At 40.0% G+C, this 19731-nt stretch overlaps 1 protein-coding gene across 1 annotated transcript; it reads left to right on the top strand.

Moving 5' to 3' along the window:
* The first annotated feature begins 2018 nt into the window (after window positions 1–2018).
* On the top strand, window positions 2019–13910 carry LOC306961857 (small ribosomal subunit protein eS17-like). The gene is made up of 5 exons (XM_079554789.1): window positions 2019–2100; window positions 4712–4863; window positions 7924–8029; window positions 10002–10067; window positions 13793–13910. The coding sequence occupies exons 1-5, from the start codon at window positions 2098–2100 to the stop codon at window positions 13868–13870; spliced, it is 405 nt and encodes a 134-aa protein (XP_079410915.1). The 5' UTR covers window positions 2019–2097; the 3' UTR covers window positions 13871–13910.
* The last annotated feature ends 5821 nt before the right edge of the window (window positions 13911–19731 follow it).

Genomic DNA, 19731 nt, shown 5'->3' with positions numbered 1-19731 from the left:
ACTGGTGCTATGGGACTGAAAAAAGCAGAATACCCCCTCTTTAACATGTGCTTTGTGTATGTGCAATGTATTTTATTTTATTTAGCTAGTTTTAAGTGGGACAATGTACATAAACAATGTACATATAAACAAATAGGGTTGAAACGATTTCAAATTTTTGAGTCACGATTATTGTGAGAGAAATGATTGCAATTTTACGATGACTCACGGTTATCGACCTATGAAAGGAACCACTGATGTTTTTTGTTTTTGTATTTAAAGGAACAGGCCACAGTTTTTACACACTGAGATATGTTCTTACCTGAGCTTAGACGAGTTGATGTGTACCTGTCTGGCCTTTGTGCGTGCGCTCAGTCACGCACAGAGGCCAAAGATGTTGTTAGCATTTGGCCTCTCCTAATGTATTCCTATGGCTCCAAACGGGGTGAAGTTGGAAGCTACCACACTCTTCCACGGGCACAAAGACCAGACAGGCATCAACTCGTCTAAGCCTATTAATGAGCGTGTTTACATGCACTCGAGTATCCAGGTTATTAACGGGAATCATCTTCTAGAAATTAACAAAACACTGAAGTAACCTGAGCGCTGTCAATTCTCTTGTCTGTCTCTGAAGCTGGGAAAGAACTGTACTGTTGTAAGTGCTTCTAAGGATAGTTCTTTTTCCTGTGCTAGAGAAATGTCAGAAAAACCTATGCGTTAGCGACATTGCTAAAGTATTTAGCTCCTTAGCATATTCGTCATTAGCTCCGCCCCTCTCTGTTGTAACAAGGATATGCCTAATAACCAGGTTACTCCAGCGCATGTAAACACACTCAATGAGTGAAAATGACTAGAATCAAGAGTTTTTAACCTTAGTTTGATTTGAATCTGACTCTCCAAGTAAAAAACCTGTCGATGGAACATGATTTTTATTATTATTCAAAGTAAAATGAGGTGCTCCTTCATGCCGAAAGGAGCAGCTGAGGTGGCTCAGGCATCTGTTTCGGAGCCTCTTGGTCCTGGTTCCAGGCAAGTTCTATTGGGAGGAGGCCTCGTGGAAGACCCAGGACGCGCATTTGCTCAATAAGGGACAGTGACAGTATTTTGGAACAAAATCACATTTTTATTGTGGTAACGGCCATTGCTGTAATCAGTAAAGAAAGGAGAGAAATCATAGGGTTAATAATGTTAGCTGCAGATGCCATAACAAAGTAAAACATAACATTTGCAGGGTCTTCCCTGTTTCCTAAATTCAGCAGCAAAACAAAAGATCAACACTGATGTCAATAATGTGTAAAAATCAAATGTTGTAATTCTGGGCTAATAATGATGATAATAATAATAATACTACGGTCAAAACTAGTCTGGAATGACATATACATGCAACAGTGTGCCATTAATAATGGAGCCATGACATTTTTAAAACATTTTATCCAGGAAAAAACTCGTTGAGATTAAAAATCTCAAGAGTGTCCAGGCCAAGATTATTTAAAATTAAAATATGCAATAATTTGCCACAGAAAAGGTACCAGTAATACATAATTATGAATAAATTATATATTTACTTTACAGCCTGCAATTGCATTTTTTGGGTAGCATGTAACTGGGATTATTTATTGTTTTTACTCATTTACAACTAGCATAAACGCTATTTTAAGCAGAAAATGAATGTGTCATGTTAGCTTTAAAACAACATTAATGTGTCATGTTATCTTTAAAACAACATTAATGTGTCATCTTATCTTTATCAAACAACAGAAGTATCTACGATTTTAAAATTGGTTCATAAGAAATCGAAAAAAGAAATATCGGTTAAAGTCTCACGTTCGTTGAGTTGATCAAATCAATCTTCCCAAGACCTCCGTCGTATATCCGTCTTGACCAGGAGGGGGCGCACTATCACGGTGGATTTGCTTCACGGTATTTCTGTCTCGGCTCCGGGTCTGCAGCTTTCCCCTATTCGGACAAAATGCACTCGGTTAATGCGGGGGTTAAGAGATTAAAACACCTTTCCGCCTGCAGTTCCCTCCCCTGACCGCGCGTGGCCGCTGCTGCTCAGCCTATAAACCTCTTCCTGTCAAAGCCGGTGTTTCTCTTCCACCGCGGTCCGAGTTCAACATGGTGCGTATCCCCGCTGTTTCCTCCCGCTGCCCCGCAATCCGCCTTCATCCTCACTCCGTGTCCTCCCGTGAACCGTCCACAAGTCACGACCCGCCGCCCGGAACCGCCATGACGCTAAAAAGTGGAGTTTATTCGCACAAACATGGGGGAAAACACCTAGGATGAGAGCGCGCGAAGCTAGCCCAGATCCGCTCACTGTCCGCGGCGTATCCTCCACAAACTGTTCACAACGCGGCTCCAGACGAACACATGAAGGCAGCGCTGACACAATACACTCCTTTTGTTGTAGTTTAGTTTATATCGAGCAGGAGAAGCTGGTAGTGTTGGCTTTTGTCTGGGCAGAGACGCGAATGTTGATCATCTTGCCGTGTCCTAACGCGTTTCCCAGACAACCATACATGTTTACGGGATTTGGAACGGGATTTGGCTCACGTGCGCTCTTTTTACATGTGGAGTAGGACTGTCAAGCTATAACATGATATCCTTCCGTTTTAGCATTATTCTGGCTCACTGTTAAACCTCTTACTAAAAGCCTCTCTCAGCCGATACCAGTGAGGAGCCTCATTTGAAAGCTAAGACCTACAAAACTGATAGTAACTTTTTTGTTGCTTTGTCACTGAGTTTTTGTCACATTTATGAAGCTTTTTGTCAGGTTTTCGTAGTGTTTTTTGGTCACTTTTTGGTTGCTATGATCACTTGTTTTTCCTCACTTTTTTTTAATCCTTTTTTGGTTGAGTTACCATCGCTTTTTGAGTTATCGTCACTTTTTGGTTGAGTTATCGTCACTTTTTGGTTGAGTTACTGTCACTTTTTGGTTGAGTTACGGTCACTTTTTGGTTGAGTTACCGTCACTTTTTGGTTGAGTTATGTCACTTTTTGGTTGAGTTATGTCACTTTTTGGTTGAGTTATTGCCACTTTTTGGTTGAGTTATTGCCACTTTTTGGTTGAGTTATTGTCCCTTTTTGGTTGAGTTACCGTCCCTTTTTGGTTAAGTTACCGTCCCTTTTTGGTTGAGTTATTGTCACTTTTTAGTTGAGTTATCGTCACTTTTTGGTTGAGTTACCGTCACTTTTTAGTTGAAATACCGTCTCTTTTTAGTTGAGTTACGGTCACTTTTTGGTTGGGATTACGGTCACTTTTTGGTTGAGTTATCGTCACTTTTTGGTTGAGTTACCGTCACTTTTTGGTTGAGTTATTGTCACTTTTTGGTTGAGCTACCGTCACTTTTTGGTTGAGTTATTGTCACTTTTTGGTTGAGTTATTGTCACTTTTTGGTTGGGATTACGGTCACTTTTTGGTTGAGTCATCGTCACTTTTTGGTTGAGTTACCGTCACTTTTTGGTTGAGTTATCGTCACTTTTTAGTTGAGTTACCGTCACTTTTTGGTTGAGCTACCGTCACTTTTTGGTTGAGTTATTGTCACTTTTTGGTTGAGTTATTGTCACTTTTTGGTTGAGTTACTGTCACTTTTTGGTTGAGTTATTGTCACTTTTTGGTTGAGTTATCGTCACTTTTTGGTTGAGTTATTGTCACTTTTTAGTTGAGTTATCGTCACTTTTTGGTTGAGTTACCGTCACTTTTTAGTTGAAATACCGTCTCTTTTTAGTTGAGTTACGGTCACTTTTTGGTTGGGATTACGGTCACTTTTTGGTTGAGTTATCGTCACTTTTTGGTTGAGTTACCGTCACTTTTTGGTTGAGTTATTGTCACTTTTTGGTTGAGCTACCGTCACTTTTTGGTTGAGTTATTGTCACTTTTTGGTTGAGTTATTGTCACTTTTTGGTTGGGATTACGGTCACTTTTTGGTTGAGTCATCGTCACTTTTTGGTTGAGTTACCGTCACTTTTTGGTTGAGTTATCGTCACTTTTTAGTTGAGTTACCGTCACTTTTTGGTTGAGCTACCGTCACTTTTTGGTTGAGTTATTGTCACTTTTTGGTTGAGTTATTGTCACTTTTTGGTTGAGTTACTGTCACTTTTTGGTTGAGTTATTGTCACTTTTTGGTTGAGTTATCGTCACTTTTTGGTTGAGCTACCGTCACTTTTTGGTTGAGCTACCGTCACTTTTTGGCTGAGTTACCGTCACTTTTTGGCTGAGTCATCGTCCCTTTTTGGTTGAGTTATTGTCACTTTTTGGTTGAGTTACCGTCACTTTTTTGTCCCTTTTCTTTGTCCCTTTTCTTTGTCCCTTTTGAGTTTGGAAATGTGTCAAAATAGTGACAAATGAGGAAAGCAAGGATGAAAATGCATCAAAAACTGACATGACAACAAAAGGGTGGAAAAAGCAACAAAAAAGTGACACAAACTAGAATAAAACCAAAGAAAAAAAGTTGGATAAACCAGGATAAAAATGCAAGGAAAAAGTGACAACATGGCAACAACAAGGACAAAACAGTTTTGCAGGGCTTAGCTTTCAAATAAGGAAACTGGAGAAAATGTGTTTGGTTAAGGGGTCAATATTGTTCTGAATATCAAATAATAAACACATTTTCTGGCCGTACTGAAAATAAGGATTGTATTGATCTTGTCGTGACTCTGAAGCGGTTTAAAAACAAAAACGAAATCGTGCGTCCATGTTTTGAATCCTTTTCTCCTTTGTCTTTGTTTCCAGGGACGTGTCAGGACCAAGACGGTAAAAAAGGCGTCCAGGGTGATCATTGAGAAGTACTACACGCGCCTGGGCAATGACTTCCACACCAACAAGAGAGTGTGCGAGGAGATCGCCATCATCCCCAGCAAACCGCTCCGGAACAAGATCGCAGGGTGAGCGCTTTCACGCCGCCATGTGGCCGGACAGAAACGCTCTCGCCGTTTACAAACCAACAACAAGCTGCTACTAACGAGTGTTTATGCTGTAGTCGTATTATGTTCAGTGGTTTTAACCTCTTTCCCTCTGCCTTAAAGGAACAGGCCACCATTTTCCCAGACTGAGATATGTTCTTACCTGAGCTTAGACGAGTTGATGTGTACCTGTATCTTTGTGCTTGCGCTCAGTCATGCAAATAGACCAAAGATGTTGTTAGCATTAAGCCTCTCCCAGCATATTCCTATAGCTCCAAACTGGGGTGACGTTAGAAGCAACCAACCTGTTCCACGTTTTCCCTATTTAAATACAGTTGTGTGAAAAGCTACATGATCCAAGTCTAGTTACACAAAATTAAACATTTCGATTTTCTAAGTGGATAAAAAGGAACTACATTGTGAGGCGTAATAACACCTTAGGAGCACGTGGATGTCTGCGCAGTAATGATTATGGATCTTCATCCCCAATTAACTTCAACTTTTTCTTTTGCATTCAGTCTTTTGTTGTACATCTGGTTAACTGTGTGAAGTTTTGAGGTCCGATCTCGAGGGTTTATCGCAGAACCTTTGTGTTTTTGTCCGAAATGATGATCTGTCTCGTTAATTGCTGTGAGCTGTGTCTCCAACATGGCGGCACTTCTGGTTCTGAACCAGATTGTGACGTTCGTGTAAACACCCTATACATGCCTTTCAGTCATGTGACTTTTGCTGTTATGGCGGCCATTTTGAATACCGAGGTAGAATTATGTAGTACTACAACACAATGGCTGTTTCTCAATTGCGAGGATCCGTCCTCCGTTTGGCCACTTTGTTGACGTCCTCGGTGGCGGCTCCTCCAAAACGGAGCGGAGTGTCCTCTCACCGCCGCCTCTGAGCTCAAATGGAACGGCCTCCGGAGCGAGCGGCTGCGTCAGGTCACGTGTCAATCTATGCTCATTAAAACAACTGTTTTATAAATAACAGAGGCCAGGAAACTGTTTATGTGGAACACAACTTTTTTTAAAGTGAGTTCAAACTAATAAAGTTTTGCGAGAAAAGAAAAAAGAAACTATGCTGCAGTGCATCATGGGTAATTTCAGCTCTCCGAGGCAGCGGAGGATCCACAGCTGTATCCTTCGTAAATGAGCCAAACGGAGGAGTCGAGCTGCGAGGGTGCGAGTGGTCCAGGTGAAATGGAACACCACTTGGCGGTGCCGTGATGACGCGAACGACGTCCGAAGTGGTCGAGACTAGGGATGCACCGATACCGATACCAGTATCGGGTATCGGGCCGATACCACAGGCTCGTACTCATACTCGTACTCATTCATGAGGTCCCGATACCAGAAACCGATACCATTTGACGTGCGGCCAGCGCACCTACGAGGCGCACCTCTCAGCTGAGGAGAGAAGATGCAACAAACTGGAGAATTCTTTAGTGGAAATACAATATTCCACATAGAGCTGACTTTATTACAGACTGCGCTCTCTAAATCAGAGTCTGTGCTGGATTTAACCAGAGCTTCATGTTGTTAGTGCTGCAGCGTCTGCAGTGTTTACAACAGACAGGCTAACGATGCTAACTCAGGGCTAGCGCAGTTTTGGCCATTCCGACGCCGTTTTAAGCCCAGGGGTTTATTCATCTGAAAAACTAACCCAGCGACTAAAAAGTCCTCAGAAAATCCAAATAAAAGAGATACAGCATGTCCATATTGAGCGAAAATGAGCTGCAGCAGAACAATGAAAACGCTGTAGCTACTCGCTAAGTTGCTACAAAACACACGAGAAAATCCACACGGAGCTGAAGCATCATCTCAATACTATTGTTAAATAAAAATATATGAATAAAGCACAGGAATTGGGGAGCTTTTGGACATGGGCTTTTCTGTCTATGATGGACAGTGCAATAAAAATTTAAAATTATTGTATGAAAATAAAAATAAATAAATAAATGGCATCAGCACAATTCTAATATAACTGCTCTTAAATGTGTCGCCTACTTTACCAATGTAAATGAGTAAATTTACTAATTACAAACCAATCTGCTGTGAAAAAATGTAAGAATGTTAAAGAAAATGCCTTGTACTCGTATCGGTATTCGGTATCGGCGAGTACTTAAATCCAAGTACTCGTACTCGTATCGGTTTTAGAAAAAGTGGTATCGGTGCATCCCTAGTCGAGACGCCGAGGATCCTGGCAATTGGGAAACAGCCACAATCTCTACTCAGGATGAAAATGAAAGACAACTGATTGACAGTGGCATTTTCATGTGCTTGTAATCATTGCTCAAGAAGATAAAAGTAAAAACACGGCCCCAGAGACGCACGTTTATGTGAAGAAACCAGTGAGTCAGTTTTTAAGATGTTAGCATACTACCGGTTAGCGTTTAGCTTCAACAGCTCAGCTCTGACCTCTCCAAGAGAAAGCCCTGAACCAAACTCCAAACATCTGGCCTTGGATACAACATGTGATAGAGGTCAGAGCTGTTACTGTAGTATTTCCTCAGTGTTCACAGATGTGAGCCACACACGTGTTTATCGTGTTGAAGCCATTGTATTGACAGTTGGTTGATGACATTGCTATCCGGTAGCATGCTAACGTCTTGCGCAGCTTAAACACTGACTCAGACTGACACTCTGTTGACATGACAAACTGTGAAAATCATAGAGAAAGTTTATCTGTTTCCTCTTTGTGTCTTTTGCTGTAGCTCCACAGACAGAGCTGCTACGTCTGTGCCACATTTTCTGGTTAAATCACATATACGTGAGACTCTGGGGCCTTTTTTATCTTCTTGAGCAATGATTATAAATACATAAAATGCCACTGTCAGTCAGCTGTCTTTCATTTTCATCCTGAGTAGAGATATTGCTACATGTTATACTGCATTATGCTAATTCGGTATTCAAAATGGCCGTAACTATGCGTGATGTCACTGGAAGCGCATGTATGAGACCCACAACACTCATCTAAAAGTCTTCCTTGTTCTCGTGGTCAGGTTTTTTCTCGTTCATACCACTGACTGAGTACGTTTTGCCGCCGCAGGTATGTGACGCACCTGATGAAGCGTATCCAGCGCGGCCCGGTCAGAGGCATCTCCATCAAGCTGCAGGAGGAGGAGCGCGAGCGGCGGGACAACTACGTCCCCGAGGTGCGTCCCACAAACACCAGGCTGATTCAGACAAACCACACGGAGATAAACACGTTCCTCACACGCACCGGTGCACAATGAAACACTCCTCTCTTTACACTTCATGAACTGATTATAGTGTGGAGAAAATGCTGCGTGTTTTACCATTTTTACTTCTGATGATTGGGTTTCTAGGGATGCACAACCTTTTGATTGTTTTGCTGCAGCTTAATTTCGCTCAGTATAAACATGCTGTATGTCTTTAATTTGGATTTTCTGAGGACTGTTTAGTCGCTGGCATGGGCGGACTGGCCATATGTCTCCTTAACCTCTTACCCTCCTCCGCCTTAACCAAGCTTTTCCCCAAATCTAAAAGCTTAAATGAAAAGCATGAAAACAGTGGAGGCAAATGGAACAAAAATGTGCTGGAAAAGCAACAAAAAGTGGTGAAAACATGACAAAAAAGAACAAAAAAAGTGACAAAAAAAACATGTCACACACAACAACAAAGCAATGAAAAAAGCCACAAAAAGTGACCTTGAAAACGTGACAAAAAACACATTTAGCCACAAAAAAGTATTGAAAAAGCAACATAAATGTGACAAAAACGCGACAACAACATGAGAAAAAGTTACAATCACTTTTGTAGGCTTTAGGTTTGGGTAAAGCCGAACTGAAGTTAATGCACTGGGTTCAGGCGGGGGGTCAGAGGTTAAAATATGTCTTTGTGGAAGTGTCACATCTGCGCTAGTTTGGGTCAGATTGTTCAGAGTCCAGGGCTGTTTTTCAGTCCCAGTCCGCCCCTGGTCGCTGGGTTAGTTTTGATGAAAAAGCCCCTGGGCATAAAATGGCGTGAGAGTCGCCAGAACTGTTAGCTGCAAGTTAGCGGCTAGTTAGCAACATTAGCATCATTAGCCTGTATGTTGTAAACACTGCAGCACTAACATTTAGCTCTGGTTAAATCCAGCTCAGACTCTGGTTTAGAGAGTGTCGTCTGTAATAAAGTCAGCTCTATGTGGAATATTGGATTTACACTAAACTATTCTCCAGTTTGTTGCTATTTTCTCTCTGATATACACGATACACGTCAGGTGGTATCGGTTTCTGGTATCGGGACCACATTAATGAGTACGAGTATGTGGTATCGGCCCGATACTGGTATCGATGCATCCCTAGTTTGTACAGTCAGGACACGGGAAACTGTTTAATCACAGGGTTTCTGCGGGGCATTAAAAAAAGCTTTGAAAGTCATTAAAATAAATCCAGTGGGGGGAGGAGCCAGTTTTTCCTATTAACAGCCTTACACTTTCACAAGTCGCAGCTAAAAAGAAAATGTATGAATTAGAAAAAAGATCATTAATATCAGTCACTGGGTCCATGATCTCTCTGTACAAGACCAAACATTTCCTCAAAGACAAGATGATTTTTCCTCTGTATATTAGTATAGGCCTTTAGAACGCTGTGATGTCACCTGAAACCCAGCAATAGGCCAGTGCAGCGCCTCATTTGAAAGCTAAGACCTTGTACTTTCTGAAAACATGTGTAAGATCTGTGTGAGTAAAACATAACTTACAGATGGGTGGCCGGTAACTGGGCAAAAGTCATTCAATTTGAGTCAGAAAGCATTACATTGGATTCAAACTGGCATTAAATATCACTTTTCCTTAGAGACAGAACAAAACTCAATGACATCACTCAACTGTTTTTACTGTAGGCATTTGTCAAAAACACAAACTCTGCTCTAGAACTAACTGAGCTGCAGTTTAGGCAGAAATTTGACACAATCCTTTGCTCAAAATGTGCCCGTCGTGTTTAGTTTTTGAATATCCAAATTTTTATCTTACAAGAGCAAAGGGCATTTCAAGGATGGAGCTTTTGAGGAAAGTTAAAATGTAGGTGGTTGTAACGGGACGGGTATTTGGCACAATGACCTGATGAATGACTAAAGTGTAGCTGCTCAGTCCCAGAATGAAAACCTGTTCCTCTGTTGTAGATTTCCGCTTTGGACCATGAGCTCATCGAGGTCGACCCCGACACCAAGGAGATGCTCAAGATGTTGGTAAGAACCTGCGAACTTTTAACACTTTCGATCATCAAATGTTTCTGTCGCCAGAAGAGCCTCGTCTGTAGTGGAAAAAAAACACTGTGATAAGATTGTGACAAAATATACTTTTTTTTGGATGTCTGTGACGATCCAGATAAAACACATACTTTAGATCAGGGGGGCCCAAACGTTTTGTCTCCGAGGCCAAAATGAAAAAGTGCCAGTGAGTTGCGAACCAAACACGGCGATGTCGAGCACAAAAAACACATAACTGCAAATTACAAGGTTACTTTATTTTATTTAGTTTTTCGATAGCCCACATGTTCCATTGGATTCTATCTATGCAAATAACATGCTATATTAAAACAAATGGTAACTACAGCAAAAGCTTAGTTTTAGTAGAACAAAATCAACAATTGTAGCAATTTACTGCAAGAAAAACCCCACACCTGTATCTACAGCACCTACAGTGACTTTACCTCATTCGTTAACTCAAAGAAAATGTAACATTAGATTATTTCGAAAGTGTCAGTTCAGCATCAATTCTTTTATAAGTCAGTTTTTAACATATACTGTTGATGTAACAACCTTTGCAATAAAAGTTGGAAAACTGTGAAAGTTGCTGCTACAACACTGATTAATAAACACCAAGACACCACAACAGTGTTTCCTTCACTTTGAGAAAGGAGCAGCGCCCCCAATTTGACGCTGGTGGTCAAAACGTGTACTGCATCAACATTTACCATTGAGAATGAATGGAAGAGAGTTAGTATTAACCACAGCGCAAAAGTAGGTCACTCTCTGGCCAACAGAATTTGGGCCCCCCTGCTTTAGATGTTGGTGTAAAATACCACAGTTGGCGTCAGCATTACTGTCGCCAGAGTCAGATAATTAAAGCTGGACAGAAGCTGTGACTGGGTCGACTAAAATATCTTTATTGTAATTTATGAAGTGCAAAATTACTGACTGCCTGTTTCATGAAGCTCGGGATGTTTAGTTCAGAAAAGTCCAGTGATGTTTAAAAAGTTTTTCAGTTGAATGAATGACAAACCCCCTGAGCTGTAAAACCTCATTAACATGGGGATCCACGCTCTTCATCACTCACTGTGAGTCTCCTCACATCAGTGGGTAAATCGGTATCAGGATCAGCAAGTTAAATAAAGTTGGATCGCCGCGTTTATCATTTTGACAACACCGGCATAATCGCATAAAATCAGTAATTCATCAAAATCCAAATCAAACTGGAACACATTTACAGCAGGGGGAGGCAAGTTTGCTCGGTGGAGCTGCCGGACCCACATCATATGTACTGGAAAAATGTCCATTTGAAATGAGATAAATTACTTTAAATTGCTTGAATAAAGTTTTTTTTACATGATGTTGGTTTGAACTAATGAGTTGGTTTGGACTATTTTTTTAACTAAAAAAAAATGCTTTTGCCAATGGAACAAATAAAAATCCCACTGGAAATCAGACAAATTAACTTTTACTGTAAAAGATATTTATTTTTCACTTGAAATTATACAAAATAACCTGAATTAAGAAAAAACCTGTACTTGTTCCATTGGTAAGAATAGGTTTTTAATCTGCTCTAAAGCCAGACCAAATCTACTCAATCTTTAGACTTAATCTCTAAATTAAAGTAGATTTAAGTCATTTCTTCCTTTGAGATGATTATTCTTTTAAGATTATGACCTTAAAGGCTTCTCCGCTAAGACATTTGAAGGAATTGACAGTATTTTTCACATTTCTATGTATTTTAACAGGCGTTTGAGCTCTGATTTGGGTCATAATATTCCTCAAAATCATCTCAAGGGCCAGAGTTTGATGATGGAGGGCCAGAGGCGGGTAGTACTTAGTTACATGTACTCGAGTTTTAAAGTAATTTTGCTTCTTGGTGTTGGTACTTTTTACTTCTACTTGAGTATTGTGTACTCTTACATGAGTACAAAAGAAACCACAGTGAGGAAGTCTTTGGCAAAGCTTCATATTGAAGCATAAAATAGATGTAGTTTTCATTTCACATATACTTTACTATACAGAAAAAAATCTTCCTTTTTTAGAAATACTAGGATTTGTTTCTTATAACTGTTGAATTGTAAATCAGACTTTTACCCTCGGATTCACAGTTCTCAAGTAGCATTTTTCCCAGGTACTTTTTTTTTACTCTTGAGAAATAATTTTGGTCACTACATTTTACTTAAAGCAGTACTAAGTAACGTGTTTACCTTAATAAATCCTTCCCGTAGTCCCTGTGGGGGTGATACAAGTGTTAATGGGATGATTGGAGGGTCTTTCATCGCCCCCTGGTGTCTCTGGCCAGAAAACCATGTTTGCAACTTGACTGCCCCCGGTGCGGAGAAAGCAATACACACTAATGTAATCACGAAGAAGAAGCTAGCATGCTAACGGGCAAAGCTAACTGCGGCTAGCGTCACTTTAAACAGTATTTACAGCCAAGTTTGAGTGAAAAATAATATTTCCATTGTATAATTGGATGCACAGTAACACTCTCTCCCTTCGCCCTTTCTGTCAGCGTCGTATTTACTCTCCAAGACAATAAGTAACTTGCTACTACACCTGCAGTTGCGCTTATGGCCTCTAGGGGTAAGAGTTACTTAGTACTGCTTTAAAGGAGCTATATCATGCTATTGTAGCCATTCCAAAGTTAAGTATAGGCATTTATGATATATTGCACCTCTACCACTATGGAGCACTAATTTTTGTGATAAATATAAGTGTTTTCTGGAGGTATTTTTCGAACCCAGAAGACAAAACGCTTCCATTCAGTTAACTCCGCCCCCTCTCTCCGCACGTACTTTACTGTAATATAAATAAACAGCAAGAAGTGAAATTGCTTCACGATGCAGTTATACGGAGTTGACATCTGCAACACAGCTTCATAAATGGCTAACACACATGCTAATATGCTAACACACAAGCTAATATGCTAACACACAAGCTAACACGCGCTTGGACTCTGGTCCATCGCTGTTTACATTATGGGACTCGCGTTGGTTATAAAAGTTAATCCACTTTGATTCTGGCGAAGGTTCACCAAACATCCATCAGAGACAGTCACTGAAAACACTATTTTGGCTGATAGTCGCTGAAATTATGTATTTTCCTCCCCCTACATGTTCCAGCTATGTCTTAATGTGTAGAATGAGCTCAGACCTGTTCACCACAACTGCCTCTAAAATCCTGCACTGTCACTCAGAAAGGTGTTACTTTGGGTCTGAAGTGCCGTCATGCACGAGCTTAATATCCTAGAAGGTGCAGTTGCGCTTAATGAGACCTGAGGTGGCAGCAGTGAGTATGAAAATGACTAACTTGCATCTAGTCTCTTTTTAAAATAAAATGATTTAATAGAAAAGTTACTCCTGAGTAAATATTTTAGCGACTTTACCCGCCTCTGGTTATGCACCACTGATTTGCCAGCATGCCGTTGGCTAAGCTTGTTAGTTCATACTTGCATTACGGCCGCACAATTAATCCCATTCAGAAGTGCGGTTTTCAGAAGCTGCAGCTGAACAGATATGTTCTGAAAGACGTGCTTCCTGTATAATTTCAGCCGCTCTTGTGTTAATTCAAACATTGCTCCAACATGGATCAGAAACCAAAGTATTTAAACAGCAGTGCAGATGTGCCCAGAGGTGTGTTCACAGGCCAGAGTCAGGCCCGATGTTCATTGGTGTTTTGTGATAGTTCCTGCTAACCTTCATGTGTTTTGTCTGCAGGACTTCGGCGGCCTCCCCAACCTCCAGGTCACTCAGCCAACGATCGGCATGAACTTCAAAACGCCGAGAGGACTGTAAACGTTCAGCTGCACAAATAAAGATGTTGTAGTAAACATTGTTGTGGTGCGATATTATTGATCCAGGCACTTATTATTAGGGATGCACCGATCCGCTTTTTTGAGCTCCCGATCCGATCCGATGTTTTTGACACTTCATCTGGCCGATACCGATCCGATAGTCTTTTTGTATTATTAGATTTTTATATAATATACTGTATATCATTATATATTATTGCCTAGGGATATTACCAGTTTTACCTCTAGTTTTACCAGTTGTATTTTTTTCATAAACATGGAAGACGTTTTGGCTTTAGCTTTGAATTTTAACCCCTTAACTCCCACCTGAACCAAGCACATTTTCTCCAGTTTGGCTTTACCCCAATCCAAAAGCTTCTGGAAAAAAGCAACAAAACTGAGACGAAAACAATGATGAAGATGTGACAAAAAAGTGAGAAAACTTTGACACAAAAATGACAAAAATGTGACAAAAAAATGACAAAACATTTTATTAAAAAACATTACTAAAAAGTTACAAAATGAGTTGAATGCCCCCCCAAAAAAAAGATGGAAAAAAATTTAATGACATGAGGAAAAAGATCCATTTTGATGAGTTTTGTAGGTCTTCGCTTTCAAATGAGGTGTTACACTGGCCTACAGGATTTGGGTAAAGCTGAACTGGAGAAAATGCTCTCAGTTCAGGCGAGAGTTGAGAGGTTAAATTAGAACGTTTTTCAGAAGCAGGTGTTTTAATTCTGTTTTGAAATGTGTCTTGTAAGCCCACGAGAGCTGAGCACTTATGTGAAAGACACAATAATAAGAATAAATCAAATCAAATCAATCAATTCAGTGTCCTAGCTTAGCGATAGCATGAAGGCCGTGAATCTGCGGTCCTGAATCTGCAGACTGGAGCCGCTGCAGATTCAGGACCGTAGATTCACGGCCGTCTTGTATCGGACCCGTCCAGTCATCAAATCCGATCCAATCCGATACTCTAAAAAAGCCTGATCGGCTACCGGTACATCCCTACTTATTATATTGGGGGTTGTTGTGATTCTGACTTATTTGGTGCATAAGGTGTTACTGCAGTCATTTCTAACCATCCAGGTCATGACTTCAGGACACACGGAGTAATGAGAAGCTGCGACACAAATATCTGCTTCAAAACTCTGACAGTATGGACAGAAAATGGTCAGTCCCACAATTTTACATCAGTGGCTCCCAGAAGTGAAGGATTGTACTGAAACTGGCATTAAATCAAATTCTTAAATGTTTAATTCCTTCGGGACAGAACCCACTCAATGGCATTACTTGACTTTCATTAAAAACTTGAGTTGTAATCTTTTCAAGTTTCCAATTTAGTTTTGAATTGCAATCATTCCTGTTTACACGTTTACAAATCTTAAATGAGATGGAGATTTTCTGCATTTGTGGCATTAAAAAGCATTACATTTCACTTGCTGCCACTGTAGAAACCCTGACGTTCCCATTTTCAAACAGCCTTAGGGATGTCGGAACAGAGCTTAATATCCATTTTGCTTTCATATTAAAACAAAAGGATGGTTTTATATCAGGGTCTCCAACCCTTTTACATGGCGACCTTAACAACAAAATCAGAGCTACTCATGCTTCAAAGACACTAGTGTAAAAATGCACTTTATATTCCCTTTATTCTATTAACTTAAAACAAAAGCACAGGATGCACTTAGTGTAACCACCCAGCCCTCCCTCCAGTTTTTTCCTATCATTTTTATTCCGGTACCTTAAAATATTGCTACCCTAATATAAAATGCAGTTTAGCGAGCGACCTAAAGGGGAGATCCCTGTAAGTGTCCAATACATCTTGTATAATCTCCACAGGTGATTAGTCTGAGCCCTTTGACTGCCATAAACTTCCTAGCACTGTTCATTTCGTCGACTAAAATATTTAGTGTTAATTTTAGTCAAAGTGATATTTTTGACGACTAAAATTGGACTAAAACTAAATTAAAAGTTTCTCATGAGACTAAAACTGTGACTAAAATGTCCAGATATTTTAGTCGACTAAAATCAGACTAAATAAAAATGAAAAGGAGAGACTAAAATCATCCAAACTTCTATTGAGCGTCTGAAAGAGCCTCAGATCATGTAAATTCTCTGTTAAAGGATCAGCTCTGAGCTTTGTTCATGTGGAGCAGCTCCATGAAGCAGAGGAACAAGATTAAATATTATATCAATGCAAAGTCGACTAAATTTGTCTTAATTTTAGTCGACTAGATTTACTTGCAATTTTAGTCGACTGAAACTAGACTAAAATCGAATTACATTTTCGTCAAAAGACTAAGACTAAATTAAAATATGTTGTCAAAATTAACACTGCTTCCTAACACAGTTGCCCTCTTTTTTTTTTTTTTTTAAAGGCACACAGCGTAACATTTTGGACTATACTTTTGCCTGTTTAAATCTCAAATTCTTCTGACTTTAGTCACATCTCGATGGAAATGAGCTGGAGACAAACCCGCTCCTGTTAGTCATGTCTTAGCAGAGCTGAGGCGCTCACAGCAAAATGACAGGTTTGAGATATTTTTTAATGCTGAAAATATGTCATAAAATAAAAGCTTGTATTTCAATTTTATTTTTCCGGTAAAATTCGACACGGTGTGGCTTTAAGTAATCCATGTTTTGACAAAGTTTGGAAACTTTTCGCATTTTCTTTATTTCAAGACTAAGTTTATGAACACATGTGGAATCATCTTAAGTCAGAGGACTTCACGATCGTCACCGGAAAAGGTTCACTTCAGACCGTTCAAAACCATTTCAGACTTCAGCCTTATGAAGCTCATCAAAATATCAAGGGCAGCAATTTTGGATATAAAAACTAAATGTTACCCTTCAGTTTCCTACATAATCCCATGTCTTCAAGGAGAATTGTGAAATGTAAATGACTTAATGCATTTTTACCCGTCAGGCCTAAAGTCCAATTTCAAAACTTAAATTTTGGCGACGCCTTAACTCAGGGGTGTCCAAACGTTTTTTCACCGGAGGCCTTATATAGACATGTATAAAGCATGGAGGGCCACAGATCAATGCATTCAAATGTTCAACTGCGTGTATTTAAGGGGAGACACTACAGGCAAAACTCATTTTTTTCAGTTTTCAGGTTTTGGGCCAAATTGGTCTCTGAACATATAAGCTTTCACCCGGAAACAGAAAATATACCTAATCTTCACAATAACATGTTTAAATATTGCGCTTATTCAATGTTCCCCCATAGACTTATATGGGAGAACACAATTTCAAGGGCCTTTTTCTCAAAGCACATTTTTCTGTCATTGTGGCGACACTATGTCCACGTCAGTCGGACCTAAAGACTTCACATTTTCCAGCCTCGGACTGAACAATATTTGGAAGTTTTTTTCAGAGGGATTTTTTATTATTTAATCCCTTAAGCCCCATTTATTGAGTTTTGAATGTCAAAAAATAAGGCGAAAATTTAATTTTTACAAATTTTTCCACTAAAAAACTGCTTATTTTAAGAAATCCAAAATCCCCTCTGAAAAAGTCTTGGCTACTCATTTATCAATAAAATGAAACCATAAGTTTGAATGTAGCTCTATCCATTATTCAGATTTTGTCGCCAAAAAGATGGGAAATTTGGGGCATTTTTAGGCATAAAACACCTTGTTCTTATATGAAAAGATACAGAAGACAGAAAACTTGCAATGTATTTTTTTCCCCCACATTTATGTCAGTGATCGACAGCAACAGTTTCAAATTGATATCTGTAAATATACATTTTTTCCTTATTCACCTGCACTGTCTCGCCTTGAGAGGTTTAATCCATTCCACACACTTAGAACCATAATGCCAGCTCGGACCCACAATAAATGTTCATTTGAGGTTTTAATTGCCTGAAATTATTAAAATTTGAGTAAAATGACCATCTCTGGCAATGTGTGGCAATAAAACAAGGCTGTGGGCCACCCAAAATTGGCATGAGGGCCGCATTTTGGACACCCCTGCCTTAACTTGTCATGTACCTTTAACTTGACATTCACAAATGGAAGTCACTAAAGTTCTAATTTTTTATTCAGCCGTGGCGTTATTACAGACACAACAGCAACAGCAAAGTATTCAATGCTGAACAGGAGCACGAGGAAGACATTGTTTTATAAATTTCATGCCTTTTTTCCCCCCAAAATCTGAGCTGGCTCTGAACAGACGGCTCACCCGTTTTTGATGTGTTTTAGCCGATATCAAGGTACAATAATACTTTACATAAAAATCAATGACTTTCAAATTTGTCAAAACATTGGTTCTTATGTTTCGTTGCCTTCGTATTTTCCAAGTACATTTTTTTATACATTTTATTGAATTGAGAAACTGATCCCTTTTACAAGAAATCCCCTTTGTTTTTGTGAAGTGTGTGAAAATGGAACCCAGAAATTGCCCTTTCTTCTGTTACTATCTGTGATTAACACAAATTTGTTTTGAATATGTATCGGCAACAACTTATTTCACTCTCCACATAATTTGTAGTATTTTAAATTTGACCAATTCATTAAATTTCAAGGTCTGCAGTTTTATAAACAGTTTGTGTCTCGTGGACCTTTGAGAGTCACAATTCTTATAGCTTTCTTCTGGAGTAAGAACAGCCTTTCTGTATAACTGGTGCCTGCATTACCCCACACTTCAATACAGTCGGTTATATAAGGAACTATTATGAATTTCAGACAAACTCCCACATAGCAGTTTAAAACCCAGATCATTGGATTCTAATCTTGCGGCGCACAGTGACTGAAGGACACTGTACCAACACTTCATTTTGTGGATTTGAGAATTCCAGAACCTGAAAGAACCTGAAAGAACACAAAGCCCAGACGACAGTAATGCTTAAACACCTTTATTGTGCCCAATCTGAACATACTCCACAACTGTAAGTAGCAGCAAACTTGGCAGACCACAATGAGGTAGACTTTCAAAACTCTAAAAGCAGCTGGCCGCAGACGAACCGAGCTCAGCGTGTACAACCGAACGACACAGACGCACACATGACCGTCTTTGGCACAGCTTCAGACCGGAACAAGGCAGAATGTGGGGGGGGGGGGTTCGAGGAGCGCGGGATCGTTCGGCGAGGTCTACACAAGCTTGAATAGATCGAGTTAAACAGCGACGTGGAAGTTGCTTCTACGCCCGGCAGCTCAAAGGGTGGAGGGGATGGGGGGGGCGGGTCTTACCGAGCCCCCCCGCTGCCGGCGCACTCGAAGTGATTAAAAAACAGCCACCCTTTTTCCAAGTGCAAATTAAAAAGTGCAAGAAACTATGTACAGTCAAAAAACATGGATTCACTCTAGTCTCGACAAGATCCAGCAGTTGATTTAAAATTATGTTAACCGGTTAAAGTGTGTTTAGTACTATTACATTTAATAGAACTGGAGCAAAGTTAAAGTAGTACTACCAACACTGGGCGCCCATTCAGTTGAAAGGTTTAGGGCAAATTAAAAAATGTTTAAAGAAAATACGGTTCAAAAATGAAAGAAAAAATAATAAGAGGGTGTTCCCATCAACAGCCGCCTGGTAGAATCTATTCAAAATGTTCATGTCTAGACTTAAAACAGCGTGTACAAATGAGTAAAAAACGGCGTAAAAATGTCTGAAATGCGACTGGTTAAATGAAGGCCAACGTTCAACTCCAGAAACACCAGTTGGCTTGCAGGGAAATAAACCGAGACCAACTGGGGAGGGGGGGGGGGGGGGGGGGGAAATAAAAGTTTAAAGGCACTGTATGGCGTCAGCCGTTGAAAGGCAATGAGACTGGCGTGATTGCTCTTCACTATGCAACGTAAAACATAAAAAAAGAAAAGGAAAAAAAGAAAGAAAAAAGGCATTTCTCTGTGCCCGGGC

This window comes from Gobius niger (assembly GCF_951799975.1).
Source record: "Gobius niger genome assembly, chromosome: 4".
Classification (NCBI taxonomy): Eukaryota; Metazoa; Chordata; class Actinopteri; order Gobiiformes; family Gobiidae; genus Gobius; species Gobius niger.
This window is presented reverse-complemented; position numbering and strand designations above follow the sequence as displayed.

Excerpts from the sequence above, each read along its gene's own strand:
- LOC306961857 (XM_079554789.1), top strand. Across the intron at positions 4,864-7,923 it reads CTCCGGAACAAGATCGCAGG|GTATGTGACGCACCTGATGA; the intron begins GTGAGCGCTTTC and ends TTGCCGCCGCAG. Across the intron at positions 10,068-13,792 it reads AGGAGATGCTCAAGATGTTG|GACTTCGGCGGCCTCCCCAA; the intron begins GTAAGAACCTGC and ends TTTTGTCTGCAG.